Genomic DNA, 16,534 nt, shown 5'->3' on the forward strand with positions numbered 1-16,534 from the left:
TGCAGCTAAAAACATTTTACAGACTCTTGTACTTTTCACTTTTGCCCCACATTTCGTATTTTCTACACTACTTGTATCTGACAGCTTTAGATACTTTGCAGATTTATAGATGCATTTACAAAACACAATCCACTAATAAATGATGGAACAGTTTTACAGACTAAACAGCTGTTTGTGATCTACAGGTGTAAAAACCCACTTGACCCACCTGCTACAACAAAACCAAAGCAGTTCTGTAGCAGTTGCAGTTGGTTTTTTCCTCTTCACTACATTTAGAGTATCTGATAACTTTGACACATATTTCAACACGGATATTGATCATTTTCAATTTAACGTTATTTATATCGCACTAATTCACAGTGATTGTCTGATGGTTTAAAAAAAAAAATTAAAAAAAAGGAAAATCAATTCAGCCAAATCTTATAAAGACTATAATGTCCCCCCCTGCACAAAAAAACAAACCGCATTTTATATATGTGGGTATTTTAATAAATCTGCAATATTCTTACTTTCTTAAAACAGACTAATTCATTATTAATTTTTACTTTCACCTGCAGAATTAGGAATCTTTCAGGCTGATTCTGATAAACAACTCAAAATCTTATGTAGTTGTTTTAACAAAATTACAACTGTGCCAGTTTAATCGATTTAGTTTGCCATCATCTCACCCACTGGTGCTTCCTCAGTCTGAGAGTAGGACTAGGAATCACCTTTCTAAACCTGTGGGTTCACACACTTTACCAGGGCAAATCAATTTCCAACAAGTCAAGAACATCAGCCTGGCTTTCAAAACACCCACAACCATTGAGAGTTGAGTTAAATGCCATTCTGAGACCCCAATTCTGTCAGGTTATTAATGTGTGTCACTGAGAAACACGCGACTAAAGCATGAACACACCTTAGACATGTGAAAGAGGTGAAAACTGCATCTGAATGTGAACAGACGTCTGCCCTTACTGGAATAAACTGCACTTTCTTACCACCAGCCGGAGTAAAAAGATCGTTAGCCACCATGACGACAAGCAACGCAACCTCCAGGTAACTTTCTTTAGAAAAACTGTATTGCTGAGGTTCATGTAACAGGTCAAATCAAAAGCCATCAGTTACTAAAATATTCTCACTTTTATTTGTGGAATCAAATATAAATCTGTGCAAAAGACATTTTACATAAAAACAATTGACAAAAAAAAAACAAAAAAAAAAACAACATTTTAAAATCTCACAATTCATGAACATGAAAAACTAATAGAAATTAGTCAAAGACAAACTCAAGCAGGCAGATTTCCAGTAAAAGTAGGACCTGAGTCAGACCAGCAGTCACCACACACACACACACACACACACACACACACACACACACACACACACACACACACACACACACACACACACACACACACACACACACACACACACACACACACACACACACACACACACACACACACACACACACACACTTAAAAAGTAGCACTATTAAAAGTTTTCTGGACGTCTTGCACAGTCAAACTGACCCAACAGCCACTTTTCCAATGCTGATGGAGTCAGAACAGTTTGGACACGTTTCACACCTCACGATAAGTAAAGTTGGGAAATTTTCACTAAAGTAAGTGGGACCATAAAAACCAGGACGGCTTGCAAAGGGTTTCATCAAGCACTCGAGCCCCACCAGACTCGAAAAGAAGCTCTAGGACATCACAACAGCTGGCTTTTCATTCGTCGGTGTTGCTGCCTCTCATCAGTCGCACCATCTAATGTCTGCTTGGTGTGACTGAAGATGGATGATTTCCTCTAAAGCAGGCTGAATGAAAACACGATCAGCAGAGCGTTTCCACGCAGAAAACTTCAGACACAACAGACTGTAAAACAGAGAATTATTTCCAGTCTTCAGACAGCTGGTTCTGCTGTGTTTGTAGTGGAGTCAGAACAGTTTGGGCAGCTGTCTCAGGCGGCTCAGGTCCAGGATATTTCCCACCGACCCCTCTGTCTGGCGGCTGCTTGCCCTGATTAAAGATGGCCGCCTGCTGGAACAGTTCTCCTTGTCAGTGGCACAGTTAGGTTTGGCCTCTACGGCCAATAGCTGCATCTTTGGCCGGAGGTCTCTGATCAGCTGACTCTGCGGGGGGAGGCCCACATTGTTGGCTTCATTCAGCGGTTGACGCCGCACCTTTTCCTGAACTGTGACCTTCTCCGGCTCCTCTTCGTCCTCCCCATCCTCCTCCTCGATTAGGCCGTACCTCCTCATGTACTTCCTCGTAGCCAGAGACATGTTTCTTGGTGACAGCAGGGAGTCATTGGAGGAAGTCGGGGCTGGTTGGAGCGTGGGGGCTCCCAGAGACAACCGGCTAAGCTGAGAGTCACTCAGGTAACGCAGGGCGATGGCATTGGCCTCCAGGCTCAGGTCCACGCTGCTTCCTGGGAACAGAGAGCTGACTGTGGGATCAGAAACACTGAGTCTGGACACGACCGCTGCCGGATTGATGCTCGCCAGAGTGCTGTCGAAAAAACAGAGAAGGGTCAAAACAGAACAGACTCTTACTGGTGACGAAGGCTGTGTGTGTGTCAGGTCAGGCTGTTGTTGGGGATATACTGTGTAATCTGAACCTAACTTTAGGGAATCTGATGACATCACTGTGGTGTCATAAGGACACATGACATCACAGCAGAAAACAAAGCTTGAGCAGACTGTGGCTCCTGTGCTGCAGGAAAAAAGCCTTAGTTGACCCAGACACAATTCAGTACCTGGTGCTTTCGACAGTTCTGACCCTGCTTCTGTCTGACTCCGTCAGAACTTGTTCGTCCATATTGACTCCGAGCTGCTCCAGCTGCCGCAGAGTGGCGCTCACCACCGGGTCGTCCACTGGACTCTGCTGCTTTCTCCTGGATGAAGAAGAACGGGAGGGCCGGGACTGGTCAGAAACCACAGACAGACTGCTTCTCCTGGGGTCGTCCTTCGTCTCCACCTGTTGTTTGCCGTCGGACTCCTGAAGACGACTGGTCAGCTGAGTCTGAGGAAACAAAGAGGGGACAAGTCGACAGGTTATCTACTAAGTAACAATGTAAAAAGTTAGTCTTTATTCTTTTCATTGGCAGATCCCTGCAGATCGTGTCTGTGAGCCAGGGCCTTAAACAGTTCTGAAACCCATGAACCTGCTCTACTTCAGATAATGGTCTTAAACAACATAAAATCCACCCATTTCTTACCGAATAACTAAACATCAGTACTGTACATCTTTCAGATGATAAATCTGCCGTAATAATTTTTTGTGCCATATTGCTTTAAAAAAACAACAACAAACATTCACAAGACGTGTTGCAAACATAGTAAAAAATAACATCAGGAGCAGTTGTGCAGCAATAAACCATAGTATTGGCCCCAACTGCTTCCAAAACACAGCTGACCTACAGCCTGCACCATATGTGACGTCATCACGTTGCACCATAACACAGTAATGATTGCTACAGGTTGGGTAAGACTTTGACTTTTTTGGAAACATAGTGTTAACTCTCTTTTATTGGGAAGCCTGCACACAAAGACAAATGAAAGAGGCATCAGGTGAGACATCCGACAATTCCATGTTTAATTTCATCATCTTTATCTGCCGTGGCCTCAATGACTTGTTAACTAGTAAAGCCAACACACACGCAGGCATCACCCAAAAAAAGAGGGACAGCTGACCAGACCAGAACATGGCTGCAGCTTGTGTTGAAGGAACCAATCTTAATTTTTAGGTTTAGGCTGTAAGTTTGCTAAAAAGATATAAAATCTAATCTAAAAATAAATAAAAGCCTTTTCCAAAATAAACTCATTTGACTTATATTTATGGGAGTGGGTGTGTTTGAAGGTGTGTTACCATGAGGTTGTGGTAGAAGCTCTGCTGGTCATCTGCAGGTCTGTACATGCTCACGCTTTCTCCTAGAACTGGGCTTTCCAGACCACTGAGACTGAACAAAACAGAGGGCAAAAGGTTATAGTCTGCAGGTTTAACAGTAAAGCACAGCACCAAAAACTAGCATCAGCAATGAGACTGAAAATGTTAGACAAATAACATTAAAAGCCAAAGTGATGAGTATATGAAGCAGTTGTGTCTGTAAAAAAACAGCCGACTTGAGAAGGAAATATTGTTATTGGTCAGATAAACATACTTGTTATAGTGTTGATTAATGGTCCCATTACAACTGAAGTTCTAAGTCAGTTAATGCATCATTGATTTAGGGAAAAACAAAGTCACGTTACATTAGCAATTGTTTTTAGGTTTAATACTGGTCTGATTGCACCATGAGGGAGCCACACGGAATGATTTTCATACACTAACTTTCTTAATTGGGAAATGACTTTGACATGAACTTAACAACCTGGTTACTTAAAATCCACATATACACGCAGCAGAAGAGAAACCTGACTTCTTCTGCACCCTGGAATTATTTTCTAATTACAGATTTAACTGTTGGGGAAACGGCCAGAAAACATTACTCTGACTTTTCTTTTTGTGTGTGTGTTCATGCCGCACCGAAGTAAAACAAAAGAGTAGACAGAAAAAAGTAGCCTGGTGGCTCAGTGGTAGAGCATTGGGTTAGGATGGAAAAGGCTGCGTTCAAATCCCACCCCACCAGGTGTGGCCCTGTCCAGCCACCAAGGGTCAACCTGGGTCCCGAGGCCAGATAAAACTAGAAGTTTACAGCAGGAAGGGCATCTGATGTAAAAACTCATGCCAAACCAACGTGCCGTCCACGTTCCGCTGTGGTGACCCCTGAAAGGAAAAGCCGAAATCAGCGGTTCTTTTGACGATCTCTCCTTTTATTCAGCCTTTCACTCAGCTGCTTGTCTGTTTGCAGCCTTTTCTTGCGCGCAGGAAATCGATTAAAGCCTGGTTACGCATAGCAACGGCAAAGAAATGTGCATTTTCCGACAGAAATCTACATGAGGACATTAAGTTTCCATAGTCTCCTACCACGATTATGGAAACAAGATCAGCTTTTCCAAGAAAAATAACTGTAATAAGAAAAGTCCATGTAAACACACTTACTGACCGCCGAGATGTCAGCGGACCCTATTTTGATACGGAAATAGAGTTTACACTGTGAAGCCCTGGGGAAATAAATATGCAATGATGCTGGGAGTCATCTCACCTGTGCTGACCAGAGGAGGAGCAGGGAGTCACCTGACCCCTGACTTGATCGTTGTCCTCAGTATCTCCCACAGGTTTGTTGACGGACAGGTCGTTTGAGGCGGAGGAGGAAGGACTAAGGGGTAAAGAGGGGGGAGGAGTAGAGCAGGAAGGGGGAGGAGGATCCTCTACTTCCTGTTGGGGGACTGGCTGGTCTGGATCCCCCCAGAGCAGACTGGCACCTTAAGACAGAGTGGATCAGAAGCACATCATAAGCCTCTTTTACACATGCACTGAAATCCTGAACCTCTCCACATTTTATCTGCAGGTGGTGTAAGTGAGAATGCTAATGGGGTGAGATGCTCCCGAGTTTCCTTGGACTTTATCCTGCAAGTCTGTATGATGTGTGTGAGACTGTGCGTGGCGCATGCTGAATTATTGGGAGTAAATATTTTCTAACAGTCCACTGTCACTTTAGTGTTTTTTATTTTAAAGATTCATAGCTCCAATGTGCCGTTTCCACATACTTTGAACACTGTTTTGCTGTGAGGACTTTTCCCTGTAACCAGTATTCTCAGATCTGTCCTGACCACAGTCTCACCTGTTCCCACAGCGATGCTGGCTGTGGTCCTGGGTGTTTGATCGTCGACTTGCCGACTGGAGGACTGAAACTTCCCCTGCGCCTCCAGCAGCATCTGGACCTACAGGCAGATAGAAAACAGACATATTTACTGATAAGTGAACTGAGGAGGCTGTAACTAGTCCCACTGAATAAACACCATAAACCAGCAATCTTGATTACTTAGATTTTGTTTTACTTAAGAAATGGGACCCAGCCACACCTCAATACGGTCAAATCTTATGAACAGCTAATAATGACACCGTTAGGTGATTCACAGGAAGTTTTGATAAAAGATTTAGTGTATTAAAAGGTGCTTGTACTGTACATTTGCCATCAGTCCAACTTAGCTCAGTAATGGTAATAATGCTAATAATGTTTAGCTTAGAAGTAATGTTGTGAGAATAAAGTCAGAGAATGGAAAAGCCTCTGTCAGGTGCAGAGTGGAACATTTACCTGGGCCTGCAGAAGGCGGAGCTGCCGGTCTTGGTGGAGGAGGAGCTGGTAGGTGTCAGACGGAACAACTGCACCTGTCTGATTACAGCAATGATTTGCACAGGAGGGCCGGGGAACCCAGGGGGGATAAAAAGGGTCTGCTGGAGCTGCTGGTTGAGGAGAGGGGGAGTCTCCACAAAAAGGGACAGGAGTAGGGTGAGTGTATGGAATGGAAGGAGCATGTGGGGGGAAGGCGGAGGGAGGAAGAGCACACAGATGACTGGGGGGAGGAGGGGTGTGGTGGCGCTGAGTAGAAGAAGGAGAAGAAGGATTATGGGAATGAGGAGGGGTAGAGTGGCTGAAAGATGGAGGAGTAGGTTGGTGGGTGGATGGAGGAGGAGTAGGTTGGTGGGTGGATGGAGGAGGAGTAGGTTGGTGGGAGAATGTATTAGGTCCGTGGGTAGATGAAGGTGGAGCAGAAGGAGTAGTTGGATGGTTTGTGGCAGCAGTGGAAATTGTATGTAGTGAAGTAGGAGAAGTAGCAGGGTGGAAGCTGGAAGGTGGAAGAATGGGAGCAGGGTAGAGTCCTGTGGAGGAGAAAATAGTGGTACAGTCATAGGTGTGGGTGGAGCAGCAGTTGCATGGCTGCTGCAGGTTGGAATTGGGGGTGCTGTGGAGATGGTGAGCAGGAGGAGCAGGAGTGGGAGCTGAGGAGGTGGTGGTAGTAGTGGTGTGGTTGTTTCTAGTTGGAGGAGCAGACTTTCTGTCAGCAGAAGGAGGTGGAGGAGGTCTGTGGGTGGAGGGAGGGTCCTGCCAGCCATTGTGATTGGAGCTAAAGCTGCTGTCAATCAGCAGAGAAAGTTCAGGAACCAAAGGCTGAATTCTCCGAGTCTGAAAGAAAAAATGCCAGGTTCAACCAACAGATCCATGTTTTCACTGTCTGACAAGTTTAATTGTTTGTATTTTGTATTTAATTTGTTCCTTTAAAAGTTTCCTTCCTTTCAGTTCAAAATTCTGTTTTAGTACATTTAGTTCTTACCAAGTTGTCAAGATCCATCACTGATCCCATGGAGAAGTTGCTGTGAACAGCCGCTACATTCAACAAGTACAACAGGTACATAGGTGGCCAGGAGAAACTAGGTATGAATCACCAAGCCTCCACTTAGTGATTGATCACTGAAGGTGGCCAGATTTCACATATATACCACACATACACTTTCTGCACCTTTTTAGTCTCTTAATCCAGGTCATCTAATAGGTGAACTGGTGCTAACTATTGCTCAATTTAAAAAAAAAAAGGATTGGAAAGTTCTGATCTTCACCCTTGTCAACAATAACAATGACAAATTCTTAATTAGCTCTTCCTCATGCTAAATACATATTTAAACAAATATCCCTACCTCGTCCCCTCTCCCACAAACCGTGGGATCTGGAAGCCTGGTTTGCAGTGAGCATTTGTGACCCAAGGCGAAGCGAACCTGTGACTTACCTGCTGAGAAGGTGCATGTGGACTCGGGGACGGTCGTGGTGAAAGGTCCTCATCCTCGACTCCAGAGTCCTGATCGCTGACAGACAGCAGGGCGGCAGCAGGTAAAGGGGCACTGAAGACAGAGTTGTACAGATACATCAGCCTTTCCTTTACATCGGCCTATGTTTCTAAAGCACTCGCCCCAGCTAGGAGCTGAGGATGCCATCATCTACCTGCTGAACCACACATATGTCCATCTTGACAAGCCTGTGAGCACTGAGGGCCAAATTGTTTTGACTTCACCAGTGCTTTTTACACCATCAGACCAGCTCTTCTGGGTGAGAAACTGACAGCAATGCAGGTAGATTCTGTCCTGCATTGTTGACTATCTGACTGGCAGACCACAGTCTGTACGTCTGCAGTACGATGTAGCAGACAAACCGGTGAGCAACACTGGGCCCAACAAAGGTCAGTCCTCTCTACCTTATTCTTCACTCTTTGTACCATGGGCTTCAGCTACTGGACAGAGTCGTGCCAGAAGTTCAGGAGTTGTGTGAGGATTCTGCCATAGTTGGATGTATCAGCAAGGGGGATGAGTCTGAATACAGGGCTGTGGTGGATAACTTTGTCCCATGGTGTGAGCAGAACCATTTGACAAAGTGGTTGTGGATCTGAGGAGGGCTAAGGCACTGGTGGACCCAGTTTCCAATCAGGGTCTCAGTGTGAAGTTGTGGAGGATTATAAATACCTGGGAGTGTTTACTGACAGTAAACTGTACTGGGGAAAGAACAATGAAGTCAAGAAGGGCCAGTGTATTTTGTGATCAGGTCCAGGTCCTTTAACATCTGTTGAACCATGCTGAGGATGTTTTATGGGTCTGTGGATGCCAGTGCACTTCTGTTTGCTGGGGCAGTGGACTAAGAGCTGCAGACACCAACAGACTCAATACACAGGTCAGAGGGGCCAGTGACATTGTGGGGACGGAGGTTGGAGCATCTTTAACACCAGTGTCAAGATGCTGTCCAAGCTGCGAGGAAGTACGGAGAATGGTTTCCATCCTCTGCATGACGTGCTGGTGATCCTTAGGGACACCTTCAGTGCAAGACTCACACCACCAAAGTGAAATACTGAGCACCACAGGAAGTCTTTCCTTTCTGTGGCCATCAATCTTTTTATCTCCTTCCTCTAAGATCAGATACTCTGGTTACATTTATTGTATTCTCTTTCTACATGACATATGTTATGTTGTTATGTAAAAATTCCTACTCTGGCTTGGAACATCTGGTACAAAAGCAATTCCCTCAGGGACTATTACATATTTTCTATAAAACATAACTTAAAGTAAAGACATTATCTCTTTCTGACTTATCGGTAATAAATAAACAAGAGGCACGAAAAATGAAGTTCACATAAATAACACCAGGACATCTCAGGTGGTAACACTGGTACCTGTTGAAGGAGCTCTGGGCCTTGGTGAAGACCTCCATCTGTCTGCTGGGAACATGTTGACTGAGCTCACACTGCAGAGTCTGACCATCCACTGATGCCACCTGCTGACCAGACAGCTCATAATCAGCCCACATTAGACAGCAAAACTTTATCCAGGTTTCATCATTAGGAATACATTTATCACTAAGGTGATTAAAAAGGATCCCTAAAAAATTTAAATTTGGTCAGCATGTAAGACTTTAAGACTGAGATAACCTGTATTTAAACACTATGCATTAGTATACATGCATTTAACAAATGTATTGACATCGCTAGTAAAACCAACAGGTCTCAACAGTCCCTGTTTGGACAAAGATTATTGGCATAAAGTTGATTTATGGTTTAACCAGATATTTTATATAAAAAAAAAACCCATTTAGGAGACACTTTTATCCAAAGCCACTTACAAGTGAGGTACATGCAGCAAGAATCTAAGTCAAGGAGAAAACATCAAAGCAAAGTCCTGTCAGAAAAGTGTTCACATTTCACGAGATGCAAGTGTTGTTTTAACAAAAAATCAGCACCTGTTTAATATGTCAATGCCTCCAAACAACTGATGCCTAATGTTGGGTCTACAGCCAACAAGAAAACATCTTTAGCACAAATAAAAGCTACGATTTTTAAAAGCTTCTAAAGTGTTTTTTAATTAAAGTGAAAGTATTTCCCTGCAGATACATTGTTTAAAAGAAACTCAGATAACATGTAAAAGCTGCTGATGTCCCTGTACCATCAGGTGTGTTGTTACCTGGTATAGACTAACAGACTGGAAGCCAGTCAGCAGCTGGTAGTCCAACTGTAGTCCTGGTCTGGGTCCTCGACACTGGAAGAACTGAGGAGCTCTGTGGGTCGAACCGAACAAAACGAGGAGGAAACATCCGCTCTCTGACAGAACTCTGAAATATAGCAGAGACACTTCGTGACAATCATACAACAGTAAATCCTCTTTTTCAGTTGCTTACTGGAATTTTACCTCACATTACAGCTAGAAGCAGAGAGATATGTACTCAGGAGGCAAGTTGAGAAAGTGGAGGCAAACCGAATATTTCTGTGTAGGCCGACAGTTAAACTGTTTGTCAAACTCTCTTTTTGAGGTCGAAAATAAACCTCAGAGATTCCCATTTAACCTTCTGGCCTATTGTGACGTTCAGCTGTCAAGCACCAGTGGGCCTCACCTGTCCTGAAGAGCAGAGCTGAACAGGAACCTGAGACACCAGGCCCACACTTGAGGGTTGTAGATGTGTGTGACTCCACTCAGCCAGCTGTAAGGGCACAAATAGCACAACTAAAACATTTCTGAGTATTGCACAGTTGCCAGATGTAGAAAGGTGTGTGTGTGTGTGGTTTAGAAAACAATTTAGGTTAATTCACACTGACGCCACAAAGAAATGAAACAGAAGCAGCTCATTTAAAATTCAAACCGCACATCTATTTGCTCCCCCAGCTTTTGACTAATCCAGGTTTCTGTCTTCGAGTCAGGATTTAATACTCATTCAATAAAAATGTTGTGCTTGGGAAGCTTTGAGAGAGAAATCATCTTTAGAGGGCTTGATGAGTAGATATTGTAATTTCTGTAATTTTAATTCGTTCGTGTCATTTCAAAATCCCGACTCCAAATGGGTTTGAAGAAATTCTTATGCTACCAGAGATTCCTTTCCAATAAATCAAAATCACTTACTGCAGTGATATTCATTGTACGCTCAAAGCTCAGACAGAGTTGTGTTTATTGATTTAACAATTCTTCTTCCAAGTTGGACTTGTTTTACTATGTGAACAATTGCTAAGTTCGACCCCATTGTTAAATAATGAATTAACACATGAATGTCGGACTTACAGTCCAACTAGTGGCAGGTTGGACGCTTTGGGGTCAGACTCCAGCAGCAGGAGGAGTTTTCTGGTCTGGTCCATGGTCAGAAACCTGGAAACACAAACACAGCAGCTGAAACATGACCAGGCTCCATCAGAGGGACACTGACATTTTTGTGAACCCTTTCGTACCCTCTCAGGCGGGTAGAGGTGTGTTGCAGCGGCTGGTTGATGCTGGTCAGACTCCTCAGCAGAGCAGTGGGAATGATGGGTACGGCTCGGACCGGCTGAACTTCCAAGCTGACAGATGGACAGACAGCCGACCAACTGAGACCGAACAGTGCAGCGTCAGATTGCTTAGCGCAGACAACACGACCTCTGACCTTTATCAGCTGAGACAGATCCAGGGTCTGTCTACTGCTCACAAATTGCTGCAACACCTGAGAGACAAATTTAAAGCAATGAGAAAAGAAAATAAATAAATAAAAACAAACATCCATAGAAGACCTGGGGAAAATCCAGATAATGGGTTTAACTCTGGGTTTTCTGTTCTACAAATGGACGTAATTTAATGTAAATCAGTTACCGCTGGATTAAAATGGCGAGTCTGCTCATTATTTACCACTTGCAATGGTGAACAATAGGTTTATTATTTGACGCTTAGTTCTCTTCGCCACTGCCCATGCTCCTCGCACAGGCTCCCAAAGATCTGTGTTCTGACTAGGGAAACGTAGGAGATGGTTTGGGGAAGAAGAAATGTAGTGTTTTATGCCAAAGGGTTTTCTTCATTTACATCCTATTGTACAAGCAATAGGATGCTGACAATAACCATTAACCTGCTTTACACGATGCACAAGTTTCTTTATGTACGAATGTGAGAGACCAGCAAAAGTTCATCACCATTTGGTTCCCCTAACATTGATTTGAAAGAAACACAGTTATGCTTCACATTTAAGATATCTTTTTGAGTTATAGGTGCCCAGCCCGATTGGCCGGATTGGGGGGCAGTACTCGAAGCTGATTGGTCCATCCTACACTTCCTGGAGTTTGAAAAGTACGGTTTCCAACAGCCAGACGGCTTTCTCTGGCAGCAGCACCTGTTCTCTGTCCTTGGCCTCCAAACCTGGTTGAGCATTTTTGAATTGTTAGGCTTTGTGCCATGTTTTTGTAAAGATATTGTATATTTTGCAAATAGTATTGAATCTGTAGGGGTGAACTGCCATGTTCTTTTGATTGTTTTCTCTTGTTTTCACATTAGGGAGTTAGGGTTAGTGACTGACTGGAGTCAACCACAATGTTCACTAATCCACAGATGAAAACTCACCTTGAAGCACTGCAGGAGTTCTGCCTCTGATTGGAGAACAGGGTCGAATGTGGTCTCGGTCTGAGTGGAGAACAAACAGGGAACCAGGATGTCTCCAGGAACCAGAGCCGAGGGAACCCTGCCCGAGGACCCGGTCTGCTCCCGACCTGGATCGAACCGGTCCAGAGTCACTGTGATCCCCTCATCATCTGGACGACAGCAGCCCAAAGAGCATAGGATATCCGTATATATCAGGGTTTCAAAAATTTAAAACTGACAACTGTACGTTACACTAATTCTGTGGGTTTTTTTGTCCACAGATTTTACATAGGGAGGTGTGCTTTACTTATAGGGGACACATCTCAGGCCTTAAACAACAACTCTAGACATTTTCTAATTTATTCATATTGTGCAGAATCACCATAACACACTGCATGTTTGAGTGATGGCATGGATTGGAAAATGCAGGGAGGTGAAGATAAGAGAGACCAGAGAAAACGGAACGTGTCTAAAGTTTCCGTTACAGTTTTTGCACTTGTTCCAGCGTCAAACCAAACTAGCCAACACAACATCAGTGCATGAGCATCTTAACAGAAGACAACCAGTCAACAAAGTCAAGAAGTCCCACAAGTTAACATTAAGATTTGCATTTAGTGTAAATTAATATAGTTGCTAGCTGTGATGTCCCTACGTGAGGTATGTTTGCTTGAGAAAATAAAATGCTGCAGTTAGTTCGTGAAACCCTGAGGAGCATGTGTGCATTCATGTGTATTAAATTTTGCTGGAGAGCACTGGAGTTGATTTTCGCTAAATGTCACCCACCTCTCCTTTAATTGTTATGCTTTTGTGTCACATATTGTGGCACCGACACAGATTCGCTTTGACTGGCTAAATGTAGAATGTAGCTCTGTTCCCTTGACTTTTAATGAAGTTTATTAAGTCTATTAAGTTGCTGTGACTGTCAAAGTGCAACAGAATCAATGTGTGTCTCCAGATGAACAAGGGGTGTTTTTTAATGCGCTCCACCGCTATTTAAATCATCTGACTGGACATCCTGCTCTTACTGTAGCCTTATCAGCCTTAACACTTTTCTGTACAGCAAACAGGTCAGCTGTTGCACACGGACCCACAGGTTATACAGTTAAACAAAGCAACTGTGTTCAGAATGTGTCCAATCCAATAATATTAGTCTCCACATTTTCATTTCCAGCAAAAAACAGCACTTTGTGATTTCTTTTATTACAGGGTATTTTTAGTTTTGTTTTTTTGAAATATAAAAATATCTGCGGCATTACTCCAAACATGGAACTTACATTACTGAAGTAAATAAATGGGTGGAAATGGGCAGTTCTAGTGGGTGGCCAGGTGTGTCCACCTGCTTTCTACACTAAAGTGGCATTGACAACCTAATTACTAATTCTAATAAATTAAATATGATTGAAGGAATAAATAAATAAAACCCAGGTTGGTTGGTCCCACCTGAGTCAATGGACACCGATCCCAAGAAGAAACAGTGGAGGTTGGGTTTGTTGGTGTGACGGACGTGGCGCTGAGCCAGACGCAAAGCTTTCTCCATCAGCACCAACCGAGGCTTCCTGTAGAGAAACAAAGAATATTCCTAAATTCCCTTCATCCATCCATGGGTCCTTCAAATGCATCTCACTCCCTCTTACTGAAGACACAGTTACAACCTTTCAGATATCAGATCTTTTATGTTATGTCAAATATAGCAAGACAATAAAAAATGTAAAGTAGTACAGCAATCTTAAACAGAGGTTTAGACAGCATTGTTAATAATTATGGCATTAATGAAGTTCTTTGTCCTTTGCACTTCAAAGTAAACTCTGTGGGTTTTCTTTGAGACAGTTTAATTGTTTCTGTAATGATTTTACTAAATCCAGAAGAAGCTGAAAATACATTTATATACTTTTTAACAATTTTGATTTTGGATAAACAAAGTGCACAATTTTTCTGAAATCAGACATAGGGAATGAACCACTGCCCCTCAGTGAATGATCACCTGTGGTTTGGTGAAAAAGCAGGTGACGTTTGATCATCTCGGATCAACAATGTGAATCTTATAAGCAGAGAGTGTTGAAATATCTGAGAAGTCATTTAAACTTTAAATTAACTGGTAGAACTTGGATGTTTGTGGTAAAAAGATATGTGTTACCTATGAGAGCAGAGCTGGAGGTGCAGCTTCTCCCCTGCAGGGTTGCCATCCCACAGAGCTGATCTGGATTTTGGGAAACTCAGTGGAGTGAGAGAGTTCACTGAGGTTCTGTAGAACAACAAAAGGGTGACAAAATGACCGACTCCTCTCCAGGCAAATATGTATGACTTTGTTTTCCTATAATCTTGTAAGATCCGTTTAGCCACAGTTGGGTCTAAAATGCATAAGCGATTCCAAAGTTGACCATCACAGGTTCCTAAAGCTACAGATGATATCAACAAACTTCTTCGTTTGTCCAGGAATTCGAAATATGTCTGAATCACGGAGAAATCCGGAAGAATCTCTAAAGATGGTTGGTAATATCTCTGTGTTCCAGCGCCAAATGTAGCAATCGTAAAGTATTTTTTAGCAATAAAAAATAAAAGGTTCTTGTAATTCATGAGAAATACATACTCTAACATTAGATCTGTTACCTAAAGACGTGTCAGTGGCAGCAGTGCACACAAAAACTTCAGTAACGTTGGGCTTCTTGAGTAACGTGAGTTTAGTTATTGTTCGCCACGGTGTGAAGGTTTAACACAGGCACAGCAGTTGTAATTAGACTGTCTTCAAAAATTAACTCACCGTACTCTCAAGTTCTCTGGAGTAAATACTTCCTCGAGAACAGCACTTGGTAGAGCCTGGAGTTTCAACGGGAGGCTCATCGTTGCTATAGCCAACAAAGTGACGCTGTGGTCGGTGACTTTAACTTCAAATGCCGCCGTCGGTTCGGCTAAACCGTGTTAGCCAGGTTAGCTGTCAGCTCGGCCCGCATCAGCTTCGTTTTATAGTTCAGCTAGCTTCACAAACAGAAGAAAATTCGATTTTCCCAGACATTAAGTAGACGTTTTATAAAACCGCAGTTTTTCTAAAGCAACTAGTTTATCGTTTAGCGATCCTGTTTGGGTAAAATCCAGAGGCAAACCATCCACCGAAAACAAGAACTCGCTGCAGTTCAATTATGGCGCTGTTTCTACGCTTTACTGGCGGGGCAAATCAACCAGCCAATAGGAAGCGTCGTCACAACGAAACTGACCAATGATGTGGCACTTTGGTTCTTCTTCCTCGTGTAGTTTGACGGTAGTTTAAATTAAGCAAAGCTCGACATCGCCCCCACGGGACAGAACAAATTGTTATGTTAATGCTTTTATGCGAGTCCCCGGGCTTCTCTTCTTAGCTCATTTACCGAATTAGGCTCGAAATGGGCCATTTTCATTGTTAATTATTTTCCACGAATGACCGAAAGTAACTAATGACATTTAAGAAACCTTTTGTTTTGAGATGCTGCTTTACTTATACTCCAGATCCAGAATATAATGAGCTAAGAAATGCTGATGTATTACTGAGGATGCATCAGCTGTCAGTATATTAAGTTGTTAAAATGAGCTCCATCTTTTCCTGCTGCTGTTTTTATTCCACACCAAGTCTCTATAGTAACACAATTATTTGTTCTTAGTTTTTACTCCGATTACGTATTTCTAGTCATTTGGTTTACCGGGCAATGAGACTGTAAACAACATGTAAAAAGGTTTATTTCTGCCTTTGGTAAAATATTCGTGTGTGAGCAGCTGGGTCGTATTTCAACCAATAAAGCAATTTCCTGAAAAGCAGCACGTGGAGGAATTATTTATAAGAGCGTTACATGACCCAGAGTTCAGCACAGAAAACCAGCACCCTGTAACCAGAAACCAACCACCTGCAAACTGCGGCTCACGCTGCCCTATCGTATCATAATCCGTCACTGTGGTGAACGCGTCAATGTAGATTTTCTGCTTCTTTTCTCATTTTCGGTCAAATCCACTAAAGTTATAAGCGTAAAAGCTGTTGCTAATCCCGCATTGCAGACACGCACAACTGTTGTTTTGTCGGGACGACGCCCACTCATTCAGAGAGAAAAAAAAAAAGAATGGTCCGGTTTTCCGAGTGTGAAATGAATCTTCTTTATAGACAATCTTTGATCTCTGGCATCTGTGGTCTTTGTTGTTGCACTCGGTGTCCAACCAGCCAATCGTGGTTCAAGTCATTTCTGGAACGCCTTCAAATCTTGTCAAGCGTCCAATCAGAGCGTTCCTCCATCCGGACGCCATTTTGTCAGTTT

The 16,534-nt window shown here is 43.1% G+C and overlaps 1 protein-coding gene across 2 annotated transcripts; it reads right to left on the bottom strand.

Annotated features, from left to right (window-relative positions):
- Positions 1-1,091: 1,091 nt before the first annotated feature.
- stil (STIL centriolar assembly protein) lies at positions 1,092-16,392 on the bottom strand. Of its 2 annotated transcripts, none has more exons than XM_067513513.1 (16): positions 15,022-16,392; positions 14,398-14,505; positions 13,704-13,819; positions 12,246-12,433; positions 11,114-11,361; positions 10,950-11,033; positions 10,291-10,377; positions 9,864-10,011; positions 9,080-9,180; positions 7,652-7,763; positions 6,184-7,053; positions 5,710-5,809; positions 5,131-5,350; positions 3,855-3,945; positions 2,743-3,008; positions 1,092-2,495 (listed from the first exon to the last, which is right to left on the bottom strand). In XM_067513513.1, the coding sequence occupies exons 1-16, from the start codon at positions 15,099-15,101 to the stop codon at positions 1,922-1,924; spliced, it is 3,393 nt and encodes a 1,130-aa protein (XP_067369614.1). In that variant the 5' UTR covers positions 15,102-16,392; the 3' UTR covers positions 1,092-1,921. The 2 variants fall into 2 exon arrangements, with proteins under 2 accessions (XP_067369614.1, XP_067369613.1); XM_067513512.1 differs by having other exon boundaries at positions 9,080-9,183.
- Between the last annotated feature and the right edge of the window lie 142 nt (positions 16,393-16,534).

This window comes from Channa argus, chromosome 8 (genome assembly GCF_033026475.1).
Source record: "Channa argus isolate prfri chromosome 8, Channa argus male v1.0, whole genome shotgun sequence".
NCBI classification, from domain to species: Eukaryota; Metazoa; Chordata; class Actinopteri; order Anabantiformes; family Channidae; genus Channa; species Channa argus.